At 53.9% G+C, this 11,889-nt stretch overlaps 5 protein-coding genes across 5 annotated transcripts; 2 read left to right on the forward strand and 3 right to left on the reverse strand.

Annotated features, from left to right (window-relative positions):
* Positions 1-579: 579 nt before the first annotated feature.
* BO86DRAFT_312350 (putative 3-beta hydroxysteroid dehydrogenase/isomerase family protein) lies at positions 580-2,254 on the forward strand (the record flags this gene model as incomplete). The annotated part of the gene is made up of 3 exons (XM_025667949.1): positions 580-805; positions 927-1,572; positions 1,660-2,254. The coding sequence occupies 3 exons, from the start codon at positions 580-582 to the stop codon at positions 2,252-2,254; spliced, it is 1,467 nt and encodes a 488-aa protein (XP_025528007.1).
* A 248-nt stretch (positions 2,255-2,502) lies between these two features.
* BO86DRAFT_389111 (GMC family oxidoreductase) lies at positions 2,503-5,496 on the reverse strand. The gene is made up of 10 exons (XM_025672042.1): positions 5,042-5,496; positions 4,834-4,987; positions 4,525-4,778; positions 4,429-4,472; positions 3,753-4,368; positions 3,635-3,695; positions 3,271-3,556; positions 3,073-3,198; positions 2,761-2,945; positions 2,503-2,644 (listed from the first exon to the last, which is right to left on the reverse strand). Exons 1-10 carry the CDS (start codon positions 5,182-5,184, stop codon positions 2,513-2,515), a joined length of 2,001 nt encoding a protein of 666 aa, XP_025528008.1. The 5' UTR covers positions 5,185-5,496; the 3' UTR covers positions 2,503-2,512.
* A 1,047-nt stretch (positions 5,497-6,543) lies between these two features.
* BO86DRAFT_312489 (pre-mRNA-splicing factor SPF27 family protein) lies at positions 6,544-7,259 on the reverse strand (the record flags this gene model as incomplete). The annotated part of the gene is made up of 2 exons (XM_025667957.1): positions 6,544-7,154; positions 7,223-7,259. 2 exons carry the CDS (start codon positions 7,257-7,259, stop codon positions 6,544-6,546), a joined length of 648 nt encoding a protein of 215 aa, XP_025528009.1.
* A 734-nt stretch (positions 7,260-7,993) lies between these two features.
* On the reverse strand, positions 7,994-10,042 carry BO86DRAFT_379089 (Hsp70 family protein; the record flags this gene model as incomplete). Its single annotated transcript, XM_025670656.1, has 7 exons — positions 7,994-8,193; positions 8,255-8,378; positions 8,434-8,474; positions 9,141-9,222; positions 9,275-9,319; positions 9,388-9,926; positions 9,991-10,042. 7 exons carry the CDS (start codon positions 10,040-10,042, stop codon positions 7,994-7,996), a joined length of 1,083 nt encoding a protein of 360 aa, XP_025528010.1.
* Positions 10,043-10,984: 942 nt separating this feature from the next.
* On the forward strand, positions 10,985-11,857 carry BO86DRAFT_312340 (uncharacterized protein; the record flags this gene model as incomplete). The annotated part of the gene is made up of 2 exons (XM_025667946.1): positions 10,985-11,123; positions 11,208-11,857. The coding sequence occupies 2 exons, from the start codon at positions 10,985-10,987 to the stop codon at positions 11,855-11,857; spliced, it is 789 nt and encodes a 262-aa protein (XP_025528011.1).
* Positions 11,858-11,889: the final 32 nt, after the last annotated feature.

Raw genomic sequence — 11,889 nt, forward strand, 5'->3', positions numbered from 1 at the left:
GTGAAGAAGCAATGGTCAAGAGCGATATCAGGCAGCTTTGAGCCATGGTATGATGCTACACGCTATTCGTTTCAATCATCAATCGAATACTGAGGATGGTCAAAGCTCACTCTCAATGTCCCGCGGACACCGCGGGATGAACAAGCACCGCGCTTGTGAGAGAGATCGCTCTCCTTTCCACTATCGCACTTCAGTTCCACAGCAAGCTCCATACCTCCAACTTCCAACTTTCAAGGCCTCCACTCCTTAAGAAAGGTCCGTGACATGCCCGGTAGAATGCTCCGGTCAACCAACGAAAGGCTTCAGCTTGTGGATCGCGGCATCGCTTTCTAACCGAGGCGACTAAATTTGGATCCCGTTCGAAGCGAACTCAACGCCCATGGCTCGAACCGCCAGCCGTGGTGCTGCCCCCGATAGGCTTGTCGCTCAGGGACACGGCCCAATGTGTTGGAATTAAATATCTACCTTGCCTCGAACTCTTTTTCAAACTGTCCATTTCTTGGAGTCATGGACCCTATGCCGCCCATCATATAGAGTCAAGCCCGCCACCTTTGCGCTCAGTATAGCCCGGTTTTGGCCATGCTTCCTGCATTAGTCGCCGTGTCCGGCCTGACCTTCCTCTACCTCTATCATGTCAATCGAGGCATGACTGAGGTTCCAGAGGAAGTCCACCGCCTGTCTCCTCGCCGCTGGACAGCCGAAGAGATCAAGTCCGCCTACGAGGATGCGATTCGTAACCCTGTGGATGTCGAAAGCAGTCTGCCTCCCAAGCAGAACCGTCGCTACATTGTGATTGGTGGATCGGGTATGTCTATAGCCCTGAGCTGCCAGCAGAAAATGTCCCGAGACTGCGGATGCGCTGCGAACAATCGCTGCCATGCCAAGGGGGGTCCCATCTACAAAAAGCACCTTCTAACACATGCTAGGACTTGTCGGAAACTGGATTGTCACACATCTGCTTGCTCGGGGCGAGACCCCGGCCGCTATCCGGGTTCTAGACCTTCAACCACCTCGTCGCGAGATTCTCGACCAGGGCGTCACGTTCTTCAAGACCAACATTGTCGACGAGGAGGCCGTCTCGAGCGCCTTCGCGCACCCATGGCCTGAAGCCGTGGCAGCCCTGCCGTTGACCGTGTACCACAATGCGGCCGTCATCCGGCCCGCCGAGCGTCACAAAGCCTTCCTATCACGGTGCCGCAACGTGAACGTGACCGGCACCGTCAACTTGCTGAAAGCTGCCAAGAAGCACGGCGCAAGCTGTTTCATCTCCACCTCGTCGGGCTCCGTCGCTCTGCGCAGTGGCTCCTTCTGGCTCCCTCCCTGGCGGAAGGCCCCCAGACACATGGTCCAGGTAATCAGCGACGCGACCCCTCTGCCGCAGGAACACTACGACTTCTTCGGCAACTACGCCGTCTCCAAGGCGGAAGCCGAGTCCCTCGTTCGCGCCGCAGACGATCTCGACACCAACTTCCGTACCGGCTGCATCCGACCCGCGAACGGCATCTACGGCATCGGGGAAGACACCAGCGCAGGGGTGACCACGATGTATCTGAAGACCGGTGGAGACGTCAGGTGAGTAACGCTCCCGCTCCTCCGCAATATCCCCGAAAACAAACCCCCCCCAACCTCTTTTCCACCCTTCGTTAAAAAAATAAAAAGCTGGATCTACCCGGTGGTCCAAAACTTCGTCAACGCGGAGAACGTCTCGATCGCGCACCTCCTCTACGAACAGCGCCTCCTCGAGCACACGGCCACCCCCGCACAGCTTCCCAACATCGGCGGACAGGCCTTCCTCGTCACCGACCCCAACCCGGCCATCGCCTTCAGCGACCTCTACCTCCTGCTCACGACCCTGGCCAAGACCCCCGTCAAGTTCCCGCGGGTGCCGGCGATCCCCTTCTTCCTGCTCTCCTACCTCGTCGAGTGGTACGCCCTCCTGCAGCATCTGTATCTACCCTGGTTACTCCCGCCGGTGCCGAGCGACCTGGCGCAGCTGCAGCCGGGTCTGTTCGCGATCTCGAACGTGCACGTCATCGCGGACGATTCGCGGGCGCGGAGGAGCCCCGCGCAGGGCGGGCTGGGGTACGCGCCGCCGATCGGGACCCTGTACGGGATGTGCAAGCAGCTCGAGGACTGGAACCGGCGGGCGGATGTGAAGGCGGCGGCGGAGGCGGCGGCGAAGAAGGGGATGGTGAGTGTTTCGGAGGGTGGAGGGGTGGCTGTTAATCTGGTTGTGCCTCCGACGGAGTTGTAGGTTGTCGTGTCGTTGAGGGGCGGCAACTGTACAGTACACATATATATACATCACTTCAGGATCTGTACATATATACACATGAGTCTACCACAATTACATGGCGAGCCGTCCACCTCTACACAAAAGACATCAAGATAATCAACCCAGCAACATAGTTGATCAGAAATACGAGGATGAACATATATCCAAACGCATACAAACAAAAACCCCCCTCACAAACCCCCCCAAACCATCCCTCGCCATCCTGACCAACAAGGCCTACAGCCTGGACAACCCCTTCGTCTCCCCCGGCGCATGATACTCAGGCACCTTCATCTCCAACGCCGCCCCGCGATACCCCAGATCCTCCGCCGTCAACACCGCACATTTCTCCCCGATCAGCAATGCCGTCTGAAGTCGCCCGAAGATGTCAGCTGTGGAACCCCACTCAAATGAAAACAGCCACCGTGGAAACCTTTGCCAAAAGTGGATGACACGCCGGGGGGGGGGGGGAAGGGAAAACGTACACTATAGGTATTACACCCCACGTTATCCGGACAGATGGACAGATCCGCGACCTTGAGTCCCTGCACGCCGTGGACGTTCAGGCGCTCGTCGACGACCCCACCCTGCGGCGCGAGGGCATTGCCGGCCCGCGGGGCCATGCTGCAGGTTCCGAGAGAGTGCCAGGTTGTTTCGACGTGGCGTTGGACTGTTTTTGAGAGGGAGTTAGTGTGGGGTTTTCTTTGGGGGTCTTGTGGGAGATAAGTGGTTTGGAAGATTGGGGGGGGGGGGGGGGGGGGGGGGGGGTGGAAAAAAAACGTGGGAGCAAAACGCACCCCATTTCTCAATATGCTCGATATCCTTGGCCGTGTACTTGAGCTCGTCCCGGGTGTCCTGCTTGTTGGAGTTAAGGAAGGTGGTCGTCGGCGAGGTACCGGGTTCCAGTGGGGCGGACCAGGAGCCTGTTTGATTTTTCCGGGTGCTTTAGTATCTCCTCCTGAGCGTCAGGGACGCATACAGGAAGGGCTGCTTACCGTGCTGGATCCCCGCGGTGAGGTGGTTGGGCCCCGCGTAGGCCTTGGTGGTGGCCAGGTCGAGGTCGAAGGCGCGCGCCGGCGAGTCGTACGGGAAGTGCGGGTGCATGCCCGTGACCTCGCCGGCGTAGGCGTGCATGCGGCGCGCGGTCTCGCGGGACTTGATGTAGCCCCAGACCATGGGGGCCATGTCGCGTTTGTCGTTCATGAAGCCGGCGTCGAAGTCGGGGCTTTCGTAGGGGTCCGCGGACTGGATGTGCGTGAAGCCCCGGGAGAAGGGGTATTCCTGGTCCCAGGAGAGTGAGCATGATAGGATTGGTGGCGGCTGGATGTACTGGATGGGTAGGTAGGGCAGTTGACTTACCAGGAAGTGGAACATGGTGAAGAATTTCCCAGGGGGCATGAGCATGTGGTCGCCGAACCAGCTGAAGGGGATCGTTAGACAGGGAGTCAAAAAGAGATTGAGGAAGGGGGAAACTCACCCAGCGATGACGGAGTAATGCATCACAGGCTTATCGGGCTTGTTCTTGAAGTAGCTCTCCCAGCCCTTGTAGAAGTCATTGGTCGGCCAGGTCTTCATCTCCTCCAGTTCCTTGGGGGTGGGCCGAATCTTCACGCCGGCTTCGATGCCGTTCGTCGCCAGCGGGCCGGTGCCTTTGATGTTCCATTCGTCGAAGACTCTCTTCTGGACTTCGGGGTCTCCGCGGACGAAATCATCGAAGGACTCGACGTCCGGCTTGGCTCGGTAGACGGAGAAGGTTAGGTAGTGGTCTTGGAAGTTGCGGCCAACACCCGGTAGGTTCACCAGGGGCTCGACGCCAGCCCGGCGAAGCTTCTCGGGGTCTCCGACGCCCGATCGCTGGAGAATGAGCGGGGAGCTGAGGGTGCCACCGCAGACGATTATCTGCTTGCGGGCCTTGAAGACCCTCCGCGGTGGGTTGTGGCCTGCCAACGGCTTGGTTGGGACCGTTGCGACTCCAACTGCGCGGCCGTTCTCGATGATGACCTTGTCAATCTTGGTGTTGCATTTGAGGTGTAGGTTCGAGTATTGGGATCGGGTGCTGTGGACGTATGCGTGGGCAGAGTCACTGCGCCGTCCTGGTGAAGATTGCCATTAGCATCGGTGTAATGAACCATGGTGGGAAACAAAACTCGTACCAGTATCACGATTGATCCATTTCAACCAGTGTTCGGCTCCGTGGCTAAGCAACCAAAGTTAGCATGAGATGGTGATATACAGTGGGAGTTACTGACGCGGTCTTCAGATCCTGCAAGTCATCGGTGATCGGAATGTCCTGCGATTCGGCTGCTCGGAGGAAGTCCTGCATGATCGGGTAGGTGTAATTTCCGAACGAGACCTTGATGGGCCCTTCGAAGCCATGAAGGTCGCGGTTGTTGCACGCACGTTGGTAGGTCTCGTGCTTTCTCATCAAGGGCAGGAGTTCGTCAGTCTTCCAGCCGGCAGATTCCCAGTCGTCGTAGTCGGAAGCAGATGCACGGGTGTACATCTAGGATGGTCATCAGCTATGCCAGATATCAACGTTACCAGTAAGGTCTGCATACCATGAAATTGATGGAGCTACCACCTCCAAGAACATGTGCACATGGCACGACGGCGCGACGTCCATCGAGCCATTCCGAGGGCCGGGAATAGTAGAACGAGGCTGTCTTGGAGTCCAGCTTCATGTTTCGGGGATAAATCCCCGGGCGGTAGACCCTGCGACACGGTTGGTGGTGCTCTGACCACAAAGAGTGTGAGGTGAGGACTTACCATGGGTTGTTCAGATTGTCCTCGCCGGCTTCGATCAGCAGGACTTGAAGATTGTGGTCAAGGTTGGCGAGGCGACCGGCCACCACACACCCAGTGCTTCCACCGCCACAGACGATAATATCGTATTCATCGGGGATGGTCATGGCTGCGATGCAAAGCGGTGCTTTCTGAACAGTATATAATGCTCCCCGGGCATGGAACAGAAATGAATGTGAATCCTTGACGGCCATGGATGGCCAACGAGTTTATATAGCCCACTTCCGGCCTACAACTGGAATATATCAAGGCATCATGACCAGACACGACAGGCAAGAGTTTCACAACAGACAAAGTCTGTCTCCGCACGAATCGTCCATGACCCCGCATACGACTCCTTGACCCTCCATGACCTCCATGATCAAGACAGGCATTGACCTCCTGCGGCCAATCAGTATGCCGCCTGAGTCGGGGTACTGCTATAGTAGACGATGGTTATCAGCCTGGATGACTCTTGAATGACTTATTTGAGAGAGAAAGAGAAAGCTGGGGTATGTAGTTGGAAACAAAGAGCTTCCCCGCATATAAAGAGGGGGCGATGCATTCATCATGCAGTAAGTGGCCCAGGGATACGATAAGGCAAGGGTAATAGTATCCAGGGAGTAATAGTATGGAACATCATGAAATCAGAATGCGGCGGCACCCGTCATACTTATATTATCTAATACGATAGTCCATGGAAAACCGTCTTTGTCTGCTTCGATGAGAACCAACGCAACCGGAAGGCAGGAGAGCAGGGCAAGCTTATGACTGGTAATCACTACCTGGACAATGCCGCGACCAGCAAGTTTCCATTGCAATCGCAATGAAGTTGAACAAACAGCTAGACAGTCGTGGGAGGTATGGATGCAGTAGCCGACGATGTGCCGGAAGGATTGGCACGAAGGATTTTGCGGGGGAGCAGTGGACGGGAAAATATAAGTAGCAATCCCTGGCAATAGTGGGGGGGTTTTATGCGGAGCTCGTGTCGTGGGTTGGGATTGAAGTTCCAGACACCGGGAGTGTTCGAGGTGGTGGAGGTGAGGCACTGTGCAGTCACTGCAGTGTACAGTACAGTAAGTACAGTAAGAACTGTAGTGCGGGGATCGCCAGAACCCAGAGCTTTTCCCCCACCTCCAGCTGCAATGCATTGCCACCGTCAGTTGCGCGGCGCCAATAAACCATTTCCCCCCAATGAACCCCCCGGACTTAGAGCCCTGCTATTATGGTACAGGATCCGCTCTGTTTGTGAGATATGGCCTTTGTCCTCCTTCTTTTCTCATTCAAGGCTGAGTATGCTCCGATGCACGGGAGCGGAGAATCCGTCTGGAGGCCCACCACCATTCGAGACATCAAGCAGCACCGAAGAAAAAAACAAAAGTACTTTTCCCGGTCCATCCGGCCGAATCAGTGCGCTGCGATACCCCCCTCCCCCGGCCGTCTGCTCTTTTCCAAGTTGATCTAAAATCCTTGAAGGACGAGGGCCATTACCGCGCGTGCTGCTGCGCCAGCTGGCGTCTCTGGTCCAAGATTTGCATGCGCAGACCCTCTGCGGCCAACTCCACATCGAGGATCGCGCCCACCCCGCGTTTCCAAGTCTCCTCCAATCCTTCCAGCTCGGCCTGATTGGCTTCCTGGGCCCTCTTCCTCTCCTTGTTGACCGACTCCGCAGCCTCTTTGGTCTCGGCCAGTTCCTTCTCCAGGCCGTGGAGGATCTCCTCCAGCTGCGAGTTGCCAATCAGCCACGCGTTCTTCCCGTTCTCCTCCAGTAGCGCCAGGTTGTCGTGCCGCATGGACAGGTGGGAACTGGCCGTGTAGGCCTTCTGCAGTGTCCGGCGCCACTCCTCGAGGTCGGGGGATCCGTCCGATGCCCTGGCGGGCGGTTCGGGGGCCTCGTAGCGTGATAGGTCAATTCCACCAGTCAAAGGCAATCCGGACGCCTTGCGATCCACCTCCTGCTGCATGAGGGGGGAGAACTGGGGTCCGGGGAAAGCGGGGATGGACTGGTGGATGGTGGTCTGGAAGTCGCCCGGGAGCTCTGCGGCAATGAGCCTCTCCGCCGCTTCTCTGGCTGAAGTTGAGGGCTCTGCCTCGATATCTGTGAGGAAGATTCACGCGTGTCAGAAGGAGAATTCTCTGGAGCTCCCGGGGGGGGCAACAACTCACATGGCAGGGAGTCGTGCGATTCGTTGATGAGAGGCATTTCTGATGCTTGTGTCTAATCTCTTATGAAGGATGTCAAATACGCCCTGAATGGGACTTTGGCAGGTGTAAGTAAGGATGAATGCGATAATCAAATGTCTCCAAGGTGTACTTGATGGACGACTTGCCGGAGCTTTTGGCCAAGCCAAGCACAAGGGCGGTAGGAATACCGAGATGACTCAGCCGATTTCTGCCCAGGCCCACCGCTAAGTGTGGGGGGGAGCACAAAGGTGCGTGTCCTAAGCGTTTCCCCGAACTAACAATATACTCACTCTTGTTGCGGATATCTTCCTTGTGGATTTCTCTGTTTTCGTGTTTGAGCTCTTAGGCGGGCACGCGGAAGGATGTCTCATCGAGATAGAGGCAGAGGGTCAGACGCTTAGTCTATACTTGTCTTTTGTATTCACAATACAGGATATTGACCATCAACTGATATTAGTATCCTGCAGATGAGACAGTACATCTACCCTCTAACAGTCATATAGCTTCCACCGGCCTTGATGCGTTCAAGCTGCCGGTCTGTGTGTGGCAGACTCTCTTTCAACAAGGCAAATTTCATGAGTGCGTCTAAAGCAGAGTACAATTGCATATGGGCCCGACCGCAAGATCGCCTTTCTTTGTCTATCCCAGCAAAAAGAATGTCTACTCTCATTCCCGTCCTTGCTCGCTACACCTGTTTTGTTGCACGCGGTAGCTGAGCAGGAAACCTCGGCGCAGTCGCTCTCAACGCGTACCCTACATGAGTACTCTCATGTGGCCCACTAGTCGCTTATCAAAAGCTTCTCCATAATATACGGCTAGACCAAGGACCCGTTCTGGTGGGAGGTGGTCCTTCTCGAATCTCACGGTGGCTTGACATTCGACCACCAGTGGTATAGGTGTTAAGTTGGTCGGCATTCGGGAAGTTTTGCTTTCAATTGTGCCAACAACCAGTCCTGCTATTGTATTAATTCAGCCTAAGATCGCAGGATATGTTCTGGTCATGAGTTAACTTACCATCAACTTGGTTTAGGCTTACTGGCGTGTTGCTTGCTATAATCATAATGCGTGCATCTCCATCGTGGGTGCGTGGCACATCCATAAAAACCTCCTTGTAGGAGCCATCATTGAACGACGAATTCTGCCCCAGGTCCACCACGTCAGCAGCAGGTGAAAAGGCTAAGCGCGCGTCTTACCTGGTTGAAAATCGTCGCAAGTTGGTTCTGGCCCTCACAGGCTAGATAGTAGTTTTCCTAAAATTTATGATCTGAGTTCGCTACCCCACGGATACCGCACATTGTGCCACCAAGGGAGACCATTTGCACCCGAAGATCTCTATGAACTCTCGGTAAGCTTCAGAGAACTGTGAGAAGAGGGTATGTTGCAATGGGGGTAGATAGAAGTCTTACACATCTATTGGCAGGTAGACCATGATATTGAGCCCGGTTTCAACCATATTTTGAATCATGCCCGAGATTTCAGGGGACTGGGTCAGCCCCCCAACCAAAAGCAGCTTCTGTCAAGCATATTTAGCCATTCGATCTAGCCTCGAATGCTCTCAGAGGATTGGGTACTTTAATCACATCTCGACCCACGTATATAGCTGCGCAATCCACCTGCTGTCGAATGTAGCCGACAATTTTTTTGGCAAGAACACTCTTCGGTTTTTTCCCGGGGCAGATCTAGATGATTCGGATCAATAACTGATGCCGGGCCAGCTGGAAAAGTCTTCAAGGCCCATTCGGAGAACGGGCTATCAATGAATGCGACTCTACTCCTTGAGCGGGTCATTATCTGACGCTCCTGTAATTTATCATAAATTTGAGACTGAAGCTGAACACCTCCCAAGGCTTCACCTTGTAAGAAATTAGCCAGGATCACATTTCCCCAGGGTCTTGCTTACTGGTGTACGCGGTTAACCTTTGGTACCCAAAGGAAGGGGGTGGTTGGTCGACTAAAAAGGCAGTCAAGTCCTTGCTTGTCGCCTTAGTAGAGCGAACACAATCTATTTGATTCACACTGGAAAGAGCCTCTTACAATCGTACTTGCGCCGCAATCACAGACAATCACACCATCATACAACTGTTATAGAAAGCCTCGGTCATTAAACTGGCGGCGAAAGGGAAAGCTAGGCAGCATGGTCTAGTTACCTCGCTGAACAGTCTCATGTGGATTCCTCTTTCAGTGGCTGCATACATGGCAACCGCCTCGGCCTCGGTGGTGAAGCAGACTGTTGCGTTTCGATGTTCAAAGCCTGCCAACTGAATGGCTTTCCTCATCATCATGCGGGTGTGCTCCGACCAAGTAGCCGGAACGGTAAAAGTGTACACTCGGGGGAGGTTTTTGAGGTTAAGAATACATTCCAGCTCGGCCCGGAGGTGATGTAACAGCACCCGAAGGAAGTCGGCTACCAGAATGTAGGGATTGTCTCGCTGCCGTTGAGGCAGTCCGTTCCGTACCATCCGGACAAGGTCCTGGATCGGTGTGTCACCTGAGTCATCTATTTTACATGATTCATGCAGTAGATGCTTTAGCCAGTAGATACAGTTCGAACACCTCTGGGCGGCTTTGCCAATATAGCATTTGTCATCCGAGATATAAGCAATTGTTGACGGAATGATAGGACTCTCGTGAAGCCAGAGACGGTGAGGACTCAAGTGAGCGGAGCTAGACTCTTGATATGAAACCACTGTGTAGTAAGTGAAGATGTGAGTGACGAACACATTTGGACGGGCGGGAAGGAAGATTGATACCTGTCTTGCTGGATCCAAAATCGATTCCCACGGCCAGTCTTGCCGCTTCCATGGTTCTCTGGGTAAGCCACAGCACGATAGACAATGTAGAGGTCGAAAGATACGGGGTAATCTTGCAGTGAGTTGGTTGAGCGGGTTGGCGACGTAAAACTGAGAAGTTGGGATATCAATCGCAGTCTTGGTCCGGCTCTGAGATAAAGAAAATGCTAGCAGATTTTGGGGGAGGGGAATGAGAGAGGAGGGATAAGGGGGTTATTGTTGTTGTGGTGGTGGTGGTGGTGGTGGTGGTGGTGGTTGTTTGCTGTGCGTTTGCAGGCTTTGTGAAACAAGACAAAGAGAAAGACCAAGTCCCCCCGAGGATGAGAAATTGACGCCCACAGGATATAGAAAGTTGAATGCTCACGGTGAAACTCACCTCTTTATCTTTTTTTCTATCTCTGTCCCTTTCCTCATACTCAACTTTCCATTTTCATTGAGTTGAAGCATCATGGTGAACACACGAAGCCAGAAGACAAAAGGAGAAGCACAGAAGGTCAGTCCCTGCTCCGCCCACCAAGATACCATTACCATCTTCATCATCATCATCATCATCATCATCATCATCATCATCATCATCATCATCATGTGTCTGATTTTCATATAGGGACGCAGGGCAGCCGACGGCAGTAATCAGCCATCCAGAAAGCCTTCAGTACACCTGACAGCTGAGGAGTACGAGGCCTATCAGAGCCATTGTAACCGCATGTCAATCACTCGGACTGGATATGCGCCCGACCCAGATACCGTAATACGCAATTATGATGATCTCAATACTAAGGTCAAAACATGGACTGAGAAATATATCTGCGAAGACATGCCCTCCCTTTCCGAGAACCAGAAACAGAAGATCATTCAAGGTCTAGATACATTCTGTATTCAAGAACCTTGGGATACCATCCAAGCCTTACTCTCTCCCGAATCCCGTGATCAATTTCACCTATACTTGTGTGAAGCCATGGTCAATAAATTGATCTTCACCCAATTTCTCGAAAGGCCATTCTGGTTCCTGGATGGGAAACTGGATGAAAATGATGAGACTGGAGATCCGTCGTTCGCTGAGCGACTCCACTATCTGTATCAAAGATACCACGAAGGTAAGTTGTTCCGCCCGTTCTCTCTCTTCGACTGATGCTGGATGGATTTCTGACAAGGGCGCTTGCCATCCTTGGTCCTTTTAGCAAGTCCTGTGAACGCAATTTGGTGGAGGATGGTCACCCTCGGCCTGGCCAACCTGAAGGAAGGCTTGTCGCCCAGGGACCCTCGTGACAACCCTCCTTATGTTTTTAGGGATGAAAATCGAAAGCGACAGGCGAACATAGCAGAGCATCTGGCGGATCATCTTCTAGAGGACAGCCTGTTTCAGCTATTTCTCGAAGAGTTGGCCGGTGCGGAAGAGGATACGAGGCGTCGTAGGCTGATCGGGGTTCTCCAAGCCGGTGCGCAGTATCTCACAGCGCATGAGTTGGCATTGGGAGGACAAGTGAGGGTTCATCAGCTGCCCGAGTTGAAGCAGTTTGACCCAGCTACAGGAATTATGTTGGGTCGGGTCCATCAAAAGGAGCGGAAGAATACTCCGCCGTTGATTCCCAAGCCTCACGGCCGGGTGATCCTCGTTCTACGACCTGGGGTATACCGATATGAACTTCCCAACCGATTCGTGCCGTACGATCGTCACATCAGTGCTGTTGAGTTGCCGGGGAATACTAACTCCTACCTGGTTTGCAAAGCCGAGGTTATGGTGGAAGCAGTCAAGGCCAGCAACTCATCTGACGCAAGTCAGCCCGATCCCGAGGATGAGGATATCTCCTTCCAACGCTATTGGGGCTAAAGCTAAGAACTCTCAATTCCTCCCGGCGCTCT

Source organism: Aspergillus japonicus (assembly GCF_003184785.1).
Source record: "Aspergillus japonicus CBS 114.51 unplaced genomic scaffold BO86scaffold_22, whole genome shotgun sequence".
Taxonomy (NCBI): domain Eukaryota; kingdom Fungi; phylum Ascomycota; class Eurotiomycetes; order Eurotiales; family Aspergillaceae; genus Aspergillus; species Aspergillus japonicus.